The following is an 18,190-nucleotide window of genomic DNA, read 5'->3' as shown; positions in this document are numbered from 1 at the left end:
CCAGAAGCGAAGATGAATACTGTCAGAGTCATCATCTCTTGTGTAGCTAACCAAGGCTGGGATCTTCAACAACTGGATGTGAAGAATGCCTTTCTTCATGGGGGAGCTTGATGAGGAGGTATACTTGGACATTCTTCCTGGTTTGCTGCTAGAGAACCTCATGGCAAGGTATGTCACCTTAAGAAGGCTTTATATGGAGTAAAACAGTCTCCAAGAGCTTGATTTGGGCGTTTCCATAGAGCCATGGTGTCGATTGGCTACAGTAAAGTAATGCTGATCACACCTTCTTTATCAAGAAGAGAGGTCCGCATATCACAATATTGATCGTTTTATGTTGATGAGATTGTAATCACTGGAATTGATGTTGATTACACAGGTACATTGAAGACCTATTTTGGGACAGAATTTAGGATCAAGGATCTAGGAAAACTCAGATATTTTCTTGGGATCGAGATAGCACATTCAGCTCAAGGTATCTTCCTCTTACAACTGAAGTATACCCTTGACTTGTTATCAGAAATAGGAATGTTGGGATGCAAGCCTGCAGATACCCCTTTGGAGCCAAATACTCACCTAAAAGGTAAAGATGGAGATCTCGTGGATAGAGGCAGCTATCAAAGACCGGTTGGACGTTTGATATACTTATCCCACACACGGCCTGATATAGCATTCACAATTAGTGTTGTGGAGCCAGTATACTCATGATCCTCATTCCACTCATCTAGAGGCATCACACGTGATTGTTAGATATTTAAAGCCTGCTCCTGTGAAAGGTATCCTCTTTTCTGCTTAGGGTCACTTACGAGTTGAGGCCTACACTGATGCAAATTGGGCAGGAGGTCTACCTCGGGCTATTGTACCTTTGTTAGTGGGAATTTAGTGACTTAGCAAAAGCAAGAAGCAAGAAATAGTTGCTCGATCCAGTGCAGAAGCGGAATTTCGGGCTATGCCCCATGCTATTTGTGAGCTCCTTTCGCTGCAAGGACTCTTTCATGATTTGTGTGTGCCTGTTGAGCTGCCTATGCATGCGTCTATACTGTGACAGTAAATCAGCAATAAGTATTGCTCACAACCTAGTCCAACACGATCGTACTAAGCATATTGAGATCGATCATCATTTCATCAAGGAGAGCTTGGAGCAAGGAGCAATGTACATTCATTCCATTTGGTCGGTTTGGTGATCAACTGGCCGATATCTTTACTAAGACTATTAATAGTAAAAGTTTTGTATATATTATTAGCAAGTTGGGCATATTTGATATTTATGCACCAACTTGAGGGGGAGTATTGTCCTTGTACCTATTCTAGAATGTTCTCTCATCTATTATAAATAAAGAGGGGCTGTGATCATAAAGTCACAAACCATTATTCTCAAATCTCCACATTCTTCAATATCTTTACATCTGTCCATCAGATTGAAGGCAAACTTTGAAGGACTATTATAGCTAGATCTGACTTGTCTTCTTGATGATACTTGTTATCTCAAGTTCTGGGTTGGCAATTTTGTTTTGAGTTTCCTACTTTCCTAACCAAGTGGGATTTTCTCAAGCATGGTTCGAGATTTCAATTTCGACTTGGGTTTCAACCCAGGTCAAAACCAAAATATTTTGTATTTTTCGGTTGAAATTTGAACGAAATCTGGTACATTTTGGTGTACATTTCAGTGGTCAAATAGCCATCTTTGGCCCGAAGCTTTAGGGGAACCTTAATTAAGCATCTCTAAACATATTTGAATCTTTAGATTGTAAAAAAACACTCCTAAAATGGTAGTTAAGTTTCAGACCCTTGAAGAATCTCTCAAAGTCCATCACAAGTCACAACAGCTGTATTAGTGGAAAATTTTAAATTTGAAGAAATTTGGTCAAATGGTGGATGCTTTACAGTTTACCACCAAGTCTTGATTTATTAACAAAATGAAGGACTTCACCCAAAAATTGAGGTTTTCTAATAGTTTTGGAGTTACCGGGCGATATGGGGTGAAGTCTCAGAATTTTGCCAAAAGGAGTGGAAATGACCAAATTTTGGTCGAAATATTGATGCCTATGGAGTCAACTTCTATTTCGTTTTGCAAAGGGATAATAGAAAATAAAAAAAATCTTCAATGTTTTGGTTTTTACAATGGAAAAACATTTTGGGACAGTGAAAAACCTCAAACTAGACCATCTTTGTGGGATGGAGGGAGTAATAGATTCGATTTCATATAAAATGACAATGAAATAGCACATGGAAAAAAGGATTCATACAAGTTTTTAGAATTTTTTGCCATGTGGACAAGATTATTTGGCATTCTGGCAATGGGTTGGACAAGCAATCCTGTGGATAGGCCACATGTGAAATTTGGTGGCCCTTTTCATGCATATGGCCCACCATTTATGGGGCTTTTTCCTTTATTTTTCAATGGTCTATGTTGTTCAATCTGTCTCGCTTCTTCAAACAATTTCCAAAGCATTATACTGACATTTGGAGAAGTCAAATTCTTATAGTATTTTACACATGACTAGGAGATGATGTGGACATGTCTACTGAATTGGGTGTTATTCTATTTAGTAGCTCCACATGGCAGTTATAGTGGGTTTTGGAAACGTTTCCCATAATGAGCATCATGTAGGGACTCTGTTCCATGATATCTTACACTAATATGACTTTCTTTTTCTTTCCCCTTAAGGGGCCTTATTTTCGACGTTGATTTGTGGTAACTGAGCCTGTGTTGGTCATCTTTCAATCAAGAAATTTAAAACAAGTGACAAGTCAATGTTGGTATAAGGATATTACCTCCCATAAATTGACTCAGGAGATTGTTTGGTAGTTTGAAGTGCGCAGAATATGTCAGTCTTATTATGCAAATATTCATTCCCTCGTCTAGTTCCTAAGCATTTAATATCCATAGTCGTCAAGGCGTTGCCTTGGTCGCCTAGATGCCGTGACAACTATATTAATACCAATGTCTGATCTTTTCTGCAAATGATAGGTTGGGGGTTTTGAAAAAGTTTATGAGATCGGTCGTATATTCAGAAATGAAGGAACTTCAACTCGCCATAATCCTGAGTTTACCACTATTGAGGTAACATCTCTCATTCTTTTTCCTTCAATTATATCAACTATACAAATTTTTTTTTTGTTTTCCTTTGTACAAATGCTGATGGTAGCGAATAATTTTTGATTTCCATAAAAAATACATTGACTGGTATTTAGTCTGAATATGATATTAGATGTATGAAGCATATTCCGACTATCAAAGCATGATGGACATGGCAGAAAAAATTATTGTTCAATGTGCCCTTGCAGTTCATGGGAAGCTTACCATTGATTATCAGGTAAAATTGTTAAAATATTTTGCTTCCATTATTCAATTGTGTCAGTACTTAATCACATTCTGGTGCTCACCGTATATCATTTATCATTTATTACAACAAGACCATTTACTTTTCACCTAAGTATTTGGTGCTGGAAGAGTTGTAAGCGACAGTTTTTCTCTCGTGCCCCATTAACTGCGTTATGCTTTACTGAATTTTGATGCAGTCTTATCCTATTTCATGCTGAAGATCGTTAAAATGTCCAAGCCAAAAGCTTAAGCTGTTAGGTGAAGAGGCCCAACTGGTATGTTAAGGCATCCAAGGTCCAAGAGCTGCCCCTTCACATGTTGTCCCTCTTTTGAGTGGCAGTACACGTGGCATGTGTGGCTCTTCTTTAGGGTGACCATACACAGATTGGTGACAATACACGTGGTATGTGTGGCCCCACTATTGGGTGAAGTACACGTGTTATTAACATAGTGAGTTGTGATGGCTCTAACACCATGTTGAATTATCCAACACAAATGCTTAAGCTGTTAGGTGGAGAGGCCCAACTGGTATATGGAAGCATCCAAGGTCCCAGAGATTTCCAATGTGGATTATTCCCAACAAAGTTATGTCAGACAAAATCTTTTTCTTTTCTCTTTATACGTTTTTAGTAGGCTTGGAACTTCAGAATCTGTTCTATGTTTTCTGCATCTATCTGGTTGAAAGAAGATAACTAGTCAGCATAAGCACTGCATTTTGGTTTGCTGTCTAACCATCTGCTGACTTCCTTTTCCTCCTTTGTCTAAATCAGTGTTTCAATTGATGTAGAAAATCAATAAATATAATTAAGGTTTAAAGTATCGGTATCGGAAAGGTGATTTTAAGAGACGTATCGTATCGGAGATACGTATCGAACACTACAGATGTGCATGAAATGGTCAAGACATACATGGAAATACACTTTTGGAGCAAAAAACAATATAAATAAGCAATATATAACATGTATCATGTATAAACACTAAAATGGGGAACAATGTATAGCGAGACAAGAGACTTTCATCGATTTGAGTACAAATTCTTGCAAATGATCAAGTTTGATGCATCAACGAACTTAGTTTTACCTAAATCTATTGATTTATAACAAGAAAAGGGATTAAAACCCATGATTTAAAAGCACAAATCAAGTTTTTCTAAATCCTAACTTTTTCTGTGAAATCTCCTTCAATCTCTGATCTCAAAAACAAAATCGTAGTGATAGTCACATGGGCCTTTAATTGCCGTATCGACGTGTATCGGTTGGTGTAGACTGTATTGGTATGTATTGAGCTGTATTGGTTGATACATACCGATACGTATTGATACTTTCATAGAACCTTTTAACTTATGTCTCGGAAGTATCGGTCCCTATCGTATTGTATCGGGCCATATCGCAGATACAATACGATACCAATCGAAACATACTATTTTCTAAAAAAAAGATACGTCTCGTTATGTATCGTATCGGTACCTATCAAGACCAATACATAACGACCGATACGATACGATACGGACCGATATATTGAACCATGAATATAATTGTTTATCATTTCGTCGAAGTTGTGAAAGTAAGCGTATGAGGAGTTGTGGCTGATGTACTTGGTTTTTTTTTTTGGTAAATGAATATATTACCGAACTCCAAGGGGGGGGGGCAGGGAAACTGATGTACTTGTTTCAAATTGCAGGGAACGGAAATATGTCTGCAACAGCCATGGAGGAGGGAAACCATGCATAATCTTGTCAAAGAAGCTACTGGAATTGATTTTAATGACGTGAGGGGGGATATTGAAATTGCTAAAGAAGTTGCTTTGAAGGCTCTTGGAGTTGGCCATGATAGCAAAGAGAAATCTTCAATCAAAGCATGCCCATCTGTGGGCCATGTCCTTAATGAGGTTCTGGTTCATCTGCATGTTTTCCAATTTTCTCTTTGAATAACATATTTGGAACTTTTTATTTTTTTGGCATTTGTTTCGTTAATGATTTGTTTGAATCTGGTCCATTTTTTTGTGCACTGAAGGTTTGGATTTGTTCTCTGCCCAGTGTTGTCTAGGAGTTTCTCTTTTCCACATTGATATATATCTTAATTATTCTGCAAATACTATGTAAATTTTTATGGCACTGTCAGAATACTACTATAATCCTAAATTATTTGCCACAGAACTCACCTATATTCTTGCTCTTTTCACCTACTCATGCCATTTCTGTCAAGTTACCACCAGTGACCTCATTCATATGCTGGTTAGTATCGTCTACAACTTCATTTCCTATCTTGAATATTCTCTGCTATTGGGAACTCCTGCTTCTGTCCATTGTCAGTTATAACCCCTCTTTACCTTGGGACTGTGGTCTGACCCTTCTCTGCATTTGGTATTTGGTAAATTAGAGCAGCCTTTAGGCTTAGGCCCATTTCTTCTCACAAACGCTCTTAGTATGGGTTTCTAGTCCTCATCTCAGTTTCAGCATCAATCTCATTCAAAATTTGAAATGTTTCAGATATCTGCAATCTTTTGGACTTGACTCCTGTGTGATATTTCTAAATCCCAGCTGTACTGTTCCGGATTTCATCTTCTATTCCCCCCCCCCCCCCGTAAATTAAATACTTCCCTGAGATCTAAGATAGTTATATTCTCAATCTGACCTTGTGGGCCCTGTCTCTTTCACACGTCTCTCTGCATCCCTAGACGAGAATTGTCTTTATTATGTGGAGGTTCTTTCAACTTTTGGTTTTTCCGCAACTTTCGTTCTCTTTGAGTTGAGATCAAAGAAAAATATCCAAAAAAAAATGGTTCTGTTACCCATGTCAGGGATTTAGCATATGTGGTATTTTATGGTGAATGAAATACTTCCTGCAATTATTTGAAAATTGAATCAACAATGAGGTGTCTGGTCATTTTTTTGGACTCTTTCATGAAGTATTGGTTTGAGGTGGTATCTTCCGCAATCATGAGCCCTGCTATCCAGCACTCTTGGAGCTTTCCTCTGAAAATCCTAAAACTAAACATGGATGTAAGTTTGTTGAGAAATCCTGGATTGGCGGGGATCGATGGCTGTGTTAGAAAGTTAAAGGCCATGTTCTGCTGAAATATTCTGGGCCTACTGGTATTTGGTAGCTTTTACTCTTCTATTGCAGAGCTTAAGACTGCCATACAAGGCCTTAGGCTTGCCATCTCTAAGGGCTGGTTTGGTGTCATCCTTGGGGGGGACTCCAAAATATGATTTCAGGGTAGCCCTTGGAAGTATGTACATCTCGTCAGAAAAGCTTGGGCCTTGCTCGCACAAGTAAGATTTTCCCTTTCAAGGAGACTTAGATTGGCAAATTCTTTTGCTTACCAGCTAGCTAAGGAAGGGATCGATAGGGACAGTCTATTTGTGGGATTACAAGCCATTATGTAATCTTCCTTTTTTATTTTCTCTTTTCCTACCTGGGCATCCCCCTTTTGTCTGTTTGGGAGCCCTGGTTTGTTGTTGTATCATAATTTGTTTTCTTTTATTAATAAAATTCCCTTTATTGCCTGTTAAAAAAAAACAGAGGTGTGTGGTCATCTTTGGGTATGATTTGTAGCACACAACTCTCGAGAGGATCCAGTTATGACGTGGGCATGTACTTTGACATAGCTAGATCTAGACTGCTCCTTGTTTGAAAAAGTGTGGAGAGAAAGAGATGGTGATGCAAATAGATTTGGCTCAAGTACAGCCGCAAGAAGGGAACTGGGCCCTAAACTAGGCCTACTGTTCCCCTGTTTGGGACTTTTGGTCCAACATAACTTAGTTCTGGCCAGACCCATCAGTCTGGGTGTTACTGGTTCACTCAAAACCAGCATGGGGATTCTATTTTGCTAAGTAATATCTTTTAGTTTATCTATTGTAATTAGGTAGGGCTCTTTCTGTAAAGTCCACCTACTACTTTAGTAGTTTCTAATTCCTTAGTTCCCTATTGAATTTGAAAATCCCTAGGCTGCGCATGGAGTTTTCCACTTTAGTTTCTGATTTCTGTTTTGTTACATGGAGAAGCAAGAAACAGATTATTGTTGCTCATTCCAGTGCTGAAGCAGATGTAGAGCTATGGCTCACACTTCTGCTGAGTTGATGTGGCTTCGGTCCTTTGTTAAAGAGCTTGGTTATTCTATTGATAAGCCGATGGAGATGTTCTGTGATAACCAAGCGGCCATTTACATTACTAATAATCGTGTTTTCCATGAGCGGATGAAGCATATTGGAATAGATTGTCACTTTGTTCGGGATGCTGTAATGAATAAGTTAATCTCCACTCTGGTTGTCAGATCTCATCTTCAACTTGGGGATTTATTTACCAAAGCCTTGTTTTGGGCTGTTTTTCTACAGGGATGCTCCAAGCTAGGCATGTTGGTGTCTATGCTCCAGCTTGAGAGGGAGTTTTAAGTGTGTCGGTTTATTTTTGTAAGCATAGTTAATGTGGAAGGGTATTTTAGGTACTGTTAATTACTTATGTTAAGTCGGTTCTATTATGTGCTGAAGTTAATTATAAGTAAGGTTAAGGCCCATGGTTTTTGTTAAGCTGCTCATAACACAACCGTGGGCAGATTACTCCAGTTCTCTTGATCTTCTTCTTCTTTCTTTCCTCCATTAGTGCTGGTTGATTAGTGCTCTGGTTCTCACACATACAATATCAAGTAAGTACCTGAAGTTTATTTTAGTTTACCCACTACTATTCTGAAGGTTATTTGAAGGCTTTCCTTGCTGTGCATCACCCCATACCAAATCTGAGATCACTGCTGGTTTACTGCAGTTAGAACAGACCTGCGGCTCACCGGCTCCCCTGTTTTGACGTCTTTCTCTGCAACTTTCAAAGGATTGTAACTCTACATCTTACCCTTGATTGCATGAGATATTCTGAGGTCCTTACCTAGTGACCAGACCCTTCCATCGATTGATACTTGGGTTGATCAGATCTGTCGATTGGTAATTAATGGTAGTTGCTAAATCTTGAATTCCTAGTTTCTATTTTTGAGTCACTTGGTAATATCAGCCGATCCAACCATTGGATCATTGTCAAACTTTGAGGGTTTGGAGTCCTAGGGAATACTTAGATTTTATTTTAGTTTGGCTCTTATCGGAACCCTATATTGGGAGATATCAAAGGTCTCCATACCACTGGTTTGAGCCCTGCAATTCTGCTTGTGGGTGGGATTAAGAAACCTATTTATTCATTGTTGGGTTTAATCCATTAGATGGCCAATGGAAAAAACATTTGGACAGTGCTTGGTGGGGGATTGGTAAGCTGAACACTAGGGTTCAGATTTCACACAGCTCTAACAGGATTTCAAGAAAAATCTAAACCAGAAATTAGGCTGGGTAACAAAGTCAAAGTCAACCTTTATGGATGGAACTCAAATTCTGGTCAATGATGATAGACCATCAGGATAAATAAAACGCAGAATACAAAATTTTTCTGACGGTCGAATTGAGAACAACATTCAAATATTCAAATCTGGAATTAAAATAAGTCAGACTGAGGAGATTTCAGATATCTCCAGATAATCAAGGGATCAGATCAGCTCAAAGGCTGGTCGGAGGACCATTTTAGAAGGCCCTTTAATATCCCAAAATGTGGGAGGAATATGATGGACAGATTCCTCTGTGGAATCTCGATTTCCGCAAAGTAGGGCCCAAAATAGGGTTGCCGCCAGCTTTATGTTGGTGGTTCTTTGCTGTGATTTAAATCCCAATACCAACAGCATATGAACAGAAGTAACAGTTGATGATCATCCATTCCAATCTCAAGTTAAATCAAACTTCAACAATCACAAATAACAGTAGATGAAATAACACTTCGTGAGAAGGAAAACAGAATGTAGGGGATATAACCTTTGATTTCCCACCACAAGCCTAGATCAGAATCTCTCCAATCACAAGAGTCTCTCTCACTCTTCACTGAATTTCACAGCAGCTCAGAAAAAGAGGCAAAGCCATACATTCATCAAATCATTGGATGGCAAATAGCCTACAATCAGTTTATTTAAAATAAAAGACTTCCTGCGCTAATTAAGAAACTTGACTAACCAAACTTACATAGCCAATATTTAACTTTAAATAAAAAGGAAACTTAAAAGTAAACCCTTTACGCAAGGTGAAGGAATTAGACTGAAATAAAACAACTTAAACTAACCTATTAAAGTAAATCACATATAGTTACCTCCTACCCCTAATTTAGGCCCATTAAGGTTGTATATTATAAAGAAAACCCAGTGTACTAAAAGCCAACATGTATAGAACCTAACCTAAGACTTATTTCCACAAAAATAAGCCTACTTTTTCTGATTTATCTGCATCACAGTTCCTTATTTAGGATAGAACCCTGGGAGAAGAGAATTTGGGAGGGAGCCCTAGTGCTGGTTAAGGGTGAAGAGCAGTTGCCTATTATGTCACAAAGGAAGCTGCTGCCACATTTGAGTTAATTCAGTTGAATAGACATGAAGAATCCCCAATTGTAGGGCACTTTCTCATATGAGCCTTAGCATGTGATTTATGGGGTTTTTTTTTCTGGGCATTTTCTTTTGGGTAAGGTAAAGAAAAGTGCAAGTTCCAAAGGGATGACTTTTTTTTTTTCTTTATTCTCCCCATGCTGCTGCCATAGTGTTTCATTGTTTTGCCTACCTATCTGTGTTTCTATAATAGGTATTTACCATCTTAAATTATTTAATTTTTCTAGATTATATCCCTTGTGGAAAAGGGCACCTTATTTTTTTTTTTTGTTTATTTGACATTTTAAATGACTAAAATATTCTCATACATAACTCTTTGTACAATTGTACTACAACAAATTAATGCAAAGGAAATCTGTGCTGCTATGCAACATGGACCTTCTGTTTGAGCTCCTCTTTCTGTTTACACCTGATGACATTGGAAAGCACCGTAGGGATAAATTTTGTGATATGCCAATCCCAAAGATGATCTATCCTGCTCTGTTAAGGCATTAACACAGTGTGGAGTGTGGACATGGAGGCGAGCATAGCAGAGGACCCAAATTGGTCATTGTCTAAATTTCCTGTATCAAATGCTTTTTCCATGTCCACAATCATATATCTCTGGAAAGTACTTAACTTGACAATAACTCTTGTTCTGCTTTTGATCATTAAGTTGCAGGTTCTTTCCCTTTGTATTCTAAAATATTTCATATATATATATATATATATATATATATATATATATTCTAACAAGTGTTAAGTTCTGTGTTATTGATTCAGGTTTTTGAGTGTGTTGTTGAACCAACACTTCTGCAGCCGACATTTGTTTTGGACTATCCCATTGAGATATCTCCCCTGGCTAAACCACACAGAAGGTAACAAGCTCTAGAAAAATGTTCTGGACATCTTAATAAATTCAGATGTTATTATATGTCGTGTAGTGGGGTGTTTTTCAGAATTAACTTTTCTTTTTATGGAATATATCTGGTAGGAACTATTGAAATTCCTTTGTTAGTCTCCTTGCTGCCTTTTCTGCTGCTTCTTGGTAACATGTGAAAATATTCCTGATTATCGCCAAACTCTCTTATTATAGTGTAATAAGACATACCATGTACTTATACATGACAGCAAGTAACCAGTTGTTTTCTGGCTCTAGAGGAACTTGTTGCAAATCAGAATTAAACTAATCACATAAGGGGTGAAGGAAGAAAGATGAAAGAAGAAGAAGAAAGAGAGGGAGAAGAAGTTGCCGCAAGAGAGGAGAGCAGCCTGCGATAGGTAAATTAGAATGCCTTCACGCAGACAGCCTTTCAATATATAATTAATTTAGACAAAATAGAAAGTAAGGTAGTTAGCATAGTTCGAGAACTCGCGAGATCTCGGCGAGTTTCTCGATTTTTTGAGAAACCGAGATGAGTTGGCATACGAGTTGCAAAAGAGCAACAACTTGACCGAGATCTCGCCGAGTTCTCGAGATCTCGAGAATCTCGACCCAAACTCCTTTATATGAGTGCCAGATCTCGAGATCTTGGTGGAAAATCTTGGTATACAGACACCTATCTATGCAAACCTTGGTATACAGACACTTATTTAGGCCAGGAACTAAGACAGACACTTATTTTTGCCTAATATAATTTAGGACATTATTCATAAATAAGCAAATACCCCCCTATTTGAATCCAATAAAAATAGTTAAAAAATCAAATTCTAAAAGGAAAAAAAGTCAACCTCCCAGTTCAAGAACAAAAACTGGATTTCCGGCGGTAGGTGCAATTTTCAACTTTCTAATGCTGGGGTTTTTCTCAAATCTAAAAATTCCATAAATCTGAATATGGTAAAACATTGCTAAAAACCAAAAGTGCGGTAAAATATTCATTTGTTTTGATGTCCAAGAAAATATTTTCATTCAGAGCGATTTTGACAGCATTCGTGCACACCAAATTAAGTTTGACCGGTACATAACTCCTATTTGGACTTTGTTTTTGCAAAATCTGATAGTGCCATTGTGTTTAAATGGCCTAAAATAGGCTGAATACCAAGTTTCAGACCCAAACTAGGTCTAAAACCCACCGAGTTGAGGCTTCGAGTCGGGGAAAAAAAAATGCACCAACTTGGCTAGATCTTGACTCGACTCGGTTTTTCAAGGGACCGAGTTGGTACCAAGTTCCGAGTTTTAGTCCCTTGGTAGTTAGGGATATATGAAATTACCCCTAACCCCTTACTTATTACAACCTTACAAACTAAGGACAAAATTGATGTAAAATAACAGAAAACCCTAAAAACCCAAAATATAAGACTAAAATACCCCTAGTTTTCAACACTCCCCCTCAAGCTGGAGCATAGAGGTCTCCCATGCTCAGCTTGTTACAGTAGGTGCGAAAACTAGGAGCAAAAAGTGACTTGGTGAACATATCTGCTAGCTGATTCGAGAATGAAACAAATGGGGTCTCAACAAGTTCTTTTAACACAGCATCTCGAACAAAGTGATAGTCCACTTAAATATGTTTGGTCTGTTCATGATAGACCGGATTGCTCGCAATGTATATGGCTGCCTAGTTATCACAATACATCATCATAGGCACCGACACAGATAAACCCATCTCAAGAAGAAGAGACCTGAGCCACATCAATTCTTTAATAGTATGAGCCATAACTCTGTATTCCGCTTCAGCACTCGACCTGACAATTGTAGTCTATTTCTTACTACAACGTAACCAGACTACCCCCAACAAAAGTACAATACCCTGTAGTCGAGCGACGATCACTGGCCGAACCAGCCTAGTCAGCATCTGAAAAAGCAACAAGATCCATATGCCTATGAGGGCGATAAATCAACCCTTTACCAGGAGCACCCTTCAAATAGCGAAGAACACGAACAACATCCCAATGAGCCTTCCAAGGAGACTGCATAAACTGACTAAGGACACCCACTGCAAAGGAAATGTCTGGTCTGGTAACTGTAAGATAGATTAGCTTCCCAACCAAACTTCTGTACTGGTGCACGTCTTTAAGGAGATCACCATCATCTACCCCAAACTTCTGATGAGGATCCATAGGAACATCCACTGGCTTTGAAGCAAGCATGCCAGTGTCAGACAGAAGGTCCAATACATATTTCCTTTGAGATAAACTGACACCTTTCCTACTTCTCACAACTTCGATGCCAAGAAAATAGTGAAGATTACCTAGATCCTTGGTCTGAAAATGCTGCTGTAAATATGCTTTTACCTCTGCAATACCAGCCTCATCATCATCATCAATAATAATATCGTCTACATACACGACCAAGACAACCACCTTACCATCTCGGTGGCGGACAAACACCGAGTGGTTGGAATAACGCTGTGAAAAGCCACAAGACATCACCGTAGCACTGAATTTCTCAAAGCACGCTCTGGACGACTATTTGAGACCATAGATAGCCTTCCGTTACTTACAAACCCGTGTTCGATCCTCCCCCTGAGCAACATACCCCGGAGGTTGCTCCATATAAATTTCCTCTTGCAAGTCACCATACAAAAAGGCATTTTTAATGTCAAGCTAAGATAATGGCCAATCAAAATTCACCGCCAAGGAAATAAGTAAGCACACCGAATTCAGCCGGGCCATAGGAGAGAACATCTCAAAATAATCAACTCCATAAGTCTGGGTATATCCCTTGGCAACCAGACGGGCTTTGAGCCGCTCAACAGAACCATCAAGAAGATACTTAATAGTGTAAACCCAGCGACACTTGACAAGATCCTTACCAGGTGGCAAATCAACAAGAGTCCAAGTGTTACGGGTTAACAGGGCATCCATTTCAGCATCCATGGCATCGTTCCAGCCAGGAAGACGAAGGGCCTCAGTGTGACTTTTAGGCACAGTAGAAGCGGATAATGACAAGGCAAAATTATGGACCAAAGACGGCAGATGAGATAAGGAAACAAACTTGTCAATGGGGTACACAACATTAGACTTATGTGTACAGGAACGTGTACCTTTCCGCAAGGCAACTGGTAAGTTATCAGATGAGGAAGTAACCAGAGCTTCACCAGAAGAAGACGCAAGTGGAGGGGGTGAAACCACTAGAATAGTAGGAATCTCACACGGGGCTGCTGTCTTGTCCCGAAGCTGATACACCTACAAAGGAGGGGAAAACGGTACTAAGGTAGGAATAGGAGGTGGCACAGCAGGATGCCACTCGTCCTCAGAGGACAACGAAGACTGAGAAAAGTAAGAACTCCCCTCAAAGATGGTGACATCAGCACTCACAAAATATCTGGAAGAGACAAGGTCATAACACTTGTACCCTTTTCGGGTACGAGAATAACCTAGGAAAATACACTTGGTAGACCTAGGTGCAAACTTGTTAGTGGAGACATGTAAGTTATGCACAAAGGACACACATCCAAAAACATGAGGGGGTAAAGCGAAAGCGGGAATGCCCGAAAAAACAATGGAAAAAGGGGACCTATCGGCAAGAATAGAAGAAGGCATGCAATTAATCAAATAACAAGTAGTTAACACACTCTCACACCAAAAAAGCTTTGGGACATGCATATGGAACATGATAGCACGAGCTACCTCAAGAAGATGCCTATTTTTGCGTTCAACCACTCCATTTTGTTGTGGAGTGTAGGAACAACTAGTCTGATGAATCATGCCATGGGCAATACAAAAATCAGAAATTTTATTTTGTACATATTCCAATGCATTATCAGAACGAAAAACTTTAATAGACACACCAAACTGAGTTTTTATTTCATTATAAAATTCTTGGAATACAGATAAAAGCTCGGAACGATCCTTCAGGAGATACAACCAGGTAAGACAGGAATGATCGTCCACAAAAGTGACAAAATACATAAAACCACGTTTATTCTTGACACGACAGGGACCCCAGATGTCCGAATGGACTAAAGCAAATAAAGACGAACTACGAGCCACAGATCGAGAAGGGAAAGACACGGTGGTGTTTCCCCAACTCGCAGGCTTCACACTCTATCCTAGACACAGACGTAAAAGACGGAAATAATTACTGTAACCTAGCTAAAGATAAATGACCCAAACGACAATGCCATTGGAAGGGAGTCACCCCACCAACAGACGCAGCAGTAATGGAGGAAGTAGCAACACCACAGGTAAGATAGTACAACCCATCCTTTTCATGCCCTCCACCAATCGTCTTCCTCGTGTGAAGATCCTAAAAAACACAACGAGTAGGAAAAAATGTCACAGAACAGTGTAAAGTTTCAGTAAGCTGACTAACAGAAAGAAGACTCAATGGAAACTGAGGAACATGCAACACAAAGGAAAGACTAATGGAAGAAGTGGGAGTGACTATACCAGATCCAGTAACAGGAGCAGCAGATCCATTTGCTAATATGACAGATGAAGAATCCAAATTATTCGAAAAGGACGTAAACAAGGTAGACTCATCAGTCATATGAGCAGAAGCTCCAGAGTCAATAATCCAGGGATAAGTAGTGGAGAAGAAGGCAGATGTACCTGCATGAGCAAGGGTAGCAGCGGAAGAGGAAGGTATGGAGGATGCGCTACTGGATGCCTCAAGAGTTTGTAACCTCCGTAATATCTGAGAAAGCTCGTCACGATGAGTAGTGCTAGACGAACTGCCACCTGTAGTGGAACCTGATCAAGAATCACCAGTGGTCACAATATCAGCATTCCCATCAGATACTGCATGATTGGCTGATTGGGTTGCCCAATTTGGTTTGCCATGCTTATCCCAACAATAGTCAACAGTATGACCAGATTTACCACAATGAGTGCACTGTCGATTAGAGCGATCACCTGACGGACCACCAGTATTACGACCACCACCACCACGACCTCCCCTTGTACCACGGCCTCTTCCACGACCATGACCAGCAGTAAAAGCAGAGTTATCCTTGGGGGAGGAATCAGCCTTAGTAGGAGCAGCAATACGCTGGAGACGAGAGAAGGTATCAGCCAGTGTAGGGACTGTCTCACCAGCCAATAAATGGCTCTTCACAGCCTTTAGATCAGAATTTAACCTAGCAAGAAATTTGGAGACAAAGAACTCATTACGCTGGGCTTTTAACTTGTCAATATCAGTAGTAAGAGGCTGAAATACATTCAACTCCTCAACCAGGCCCTTAAAAGAACAATAGTACTCTTGAAGAGACTTAGAAGATTGCTGGAGCTGGGACAGTTTTTCATACAAATCGTATACACGGTTCATACTTTTCTCCTGAGAATAAGTATCTTGCAGATTATCCCAAACACCTTTGGCTGTAGTGTGAAACATAACGTTGGCGGCTATATCTGGTTCCATGCTATTCCATAGCCAGATGAGAGTGATGGCATTCTCCTTTTTCCATTCACTATAATTGCTGTCACTGGAGGAAGGGGGATCAGATGTAACATATTGAAGCTAAGATAGGATGAAACAGCTTGCTACTCAATCCCTTAGTAAACACATTAGCTAGCTGATCAGAAGACTTCACAAAGGGAACACAAACAATGCCAGCTTCAAGCTTCTCCTTGATGAAATGTCGGTCAACCTCCACATGTTTCGTGCGATCATGCTGGACAGGGTTATGAGCAATACTAATGGCCGCTTTATTGTGATAATAAATCATCATTGGAAGATGGACAGCAACACCAATATCCTGCAATTACCCTCTAAGCCATAGAAGTTCACAAATTCCTTGTGCCATTGTGCGGAATTCAGCTTCAGCACTAGACTTTGCCACAACATTCTGCTTTTTGCTCCGCCATGTGACAAGGTTTCCACCCACAAAGGAACAGTAGCCAGAGATAGACTTCCTGTCAGGAGAACCGGCCCAATCGGCATCAGTATAGGCTTCAACCTTCAAGTGACCATTGGTAGATAGAAGAATTCCCTTTTCTGGAGTAGACTTCAAGTACCTCAAAATACGACGGACCGTATCCATATGAGAGGAATATGGATCATGCATGAACTGACTCACCAAGCTCATAGCAACTGCAATGTCAGGGCGTGTGTGGGAAAGGTAGATTAGTTTGCCAACTAACCGCTGATAGGCACGCTTGTCAACCGGCTCACCCTCTTTCTCCCTAAGTTTTGTAGTAGCTTCCATTGGAGTATCTGAAGGATGACAGCCAAGTAGCCCTGTCTCAGTCAATAGATCAAGGACAAATTTTCTTTGAGAAAGAAAGATGCCCTTTGAAGATCGAACAACTTCTATCCCTAGAAAATATTTTAGGGAACCAAAATCTTTGACCTCAAACTCACGGCCAAGAAGAATTTTCAAATCCCTGATTGCAGCATCATCATTACCAGTGATCACAATATCATCCACATAGACTACAAAAAGAGTAACCTTGTCACCAAGTCGTCTGATAAACAAAGTGTGATCAGCATTGCTCTGCTTGTAACCTGCTGAAATCATAGCCTTATGAAATCTGCCAAACCAGGCCCTAGGTGACTGCTTCAAGCCATAAAGAGCACGCTTTAATTTACAAACCTTGCCCTTAGTCCTGTCATCAGAGAAACCAGGTGGAATGTCCATATATACCTCCTCCTCAAGCTCCCCATGGAGAAAGGCATTTTTGACATCTAACTGCTAAAGATCCCACCCAAGATTTGCAAAGACAAGATAATAACACCGACAAGTGTTGAGCTTTGCATCGTGCAAGGTCTCCCGATAGTCAACTCCATAAGTCTGAGTGAACCCCTTTGCAACCAAACGTGCCTTGTACCTGTCCACCGAACCATCAGCCGTCTGTTTAACTACGAAGACCCATCTACAGCCCACTGGTTTTTTCCCTGGAGGAAGAGCCACAAGATCCCACGTATTATTTTTGTGTAGTGCTCTCATTTCTTCCAACATTGCTATCTTCCACTTTCCATCTGTAGATGCTTCCTGCCAATTTCTAGGAACCGAAACAGAGGAGAGAGAAGGTACAAATGCACGAAAAGAGGGAGAAAGAGAGTTATACGAAATAAAATGAGATATGGGATGTAAAGTGCAAGTCCTAGTACCTTTCAAGTGCAATAGGTAGGTCGGAAGGAGATGGATTACCGGAGATGTAGGATCTCGTGTCTGGAGCCGGCAATTGGATGGGTACTAGTGCTATAGTGGGATGCAACTCGCCCTCTTGTGGACCTTCCCTTGTATAGGTGATCATGTTGGAGTTGTCAATTCTCTTCTCGAAATTCACCAATAGTTCTCTCGAACGAGTCTCGCTCCCCCGAGTAGGAATATTAACAACACTATTTTCTATGGTCTCCCCCTGTAAAGGATTCCCATTAGGTGAGGGAGGAACAGCCAGAGGTTGTTGGGAGGTCTCCAAAGTAGGATGGGCAGCATCCAAGGGTGGATGGGAAGCATCCAAAAGGGGCTGGACAGCAGCCGTGGGTGGTAAAGAGGGTTGGGCAGCCAGAGGCTCCTCAGGTAGAGGAATCTCGAAAGCCACATCTTC

At 40.1% G+C, this 18,190-nt stretch overlaps 1 protein-coding gene across 2 annotated transcripts in view; it reads left to right on the top strand.

Moving 5' to 3' along the window:
- Positions 1–18,190, top strand: part of LOC122658107 (lysine--tRNA ligase, chloroplastic/mitochondrial) — a 109,790-nt gene that overhangs the window by 65,963 nt on the left and 25,637 nt on the right. For both annotated transcript variants that reach the window (XM_043852997.1, XM_043852996.1), the window contains exons 8-11: positions 2,969–3,061; positions 3,210–3,314; positions 5,003–5,209; positions 10,541–10,635. In XM_043852997.1, coding sequence (XP_043708932.1) covers positions 2,969–3,061; positions 3,210–3,314; positions 5,003–5,209; positions 10,541–10,635 — 500 coding nt within the window. The remainder of the gene's footprint in view (positions 1–2,968; positions 3,062–3,209; positions 3,315–5,002; positions 5,210–10,540; positions 10,636–18,190) is intronic.

This window comes from Telopea speciosissima, chromosome 4 (assembly GCF_018873765.1).
Source record: "Telopea speciosissima isolate NSW1024214 ecotype Mountain lineage chromosome 4, Tspe_v1, whole genome shotgun sequence".
NCBI lineage: Eukaryota > Viridiplantae > Streptophyta > Magnoliopsida > Proteales > Proteaceae > Telopea > Telopea speciosissima.
This window is presented reverse-complemented; position numbering and strand designations above follow the sequence as displayed.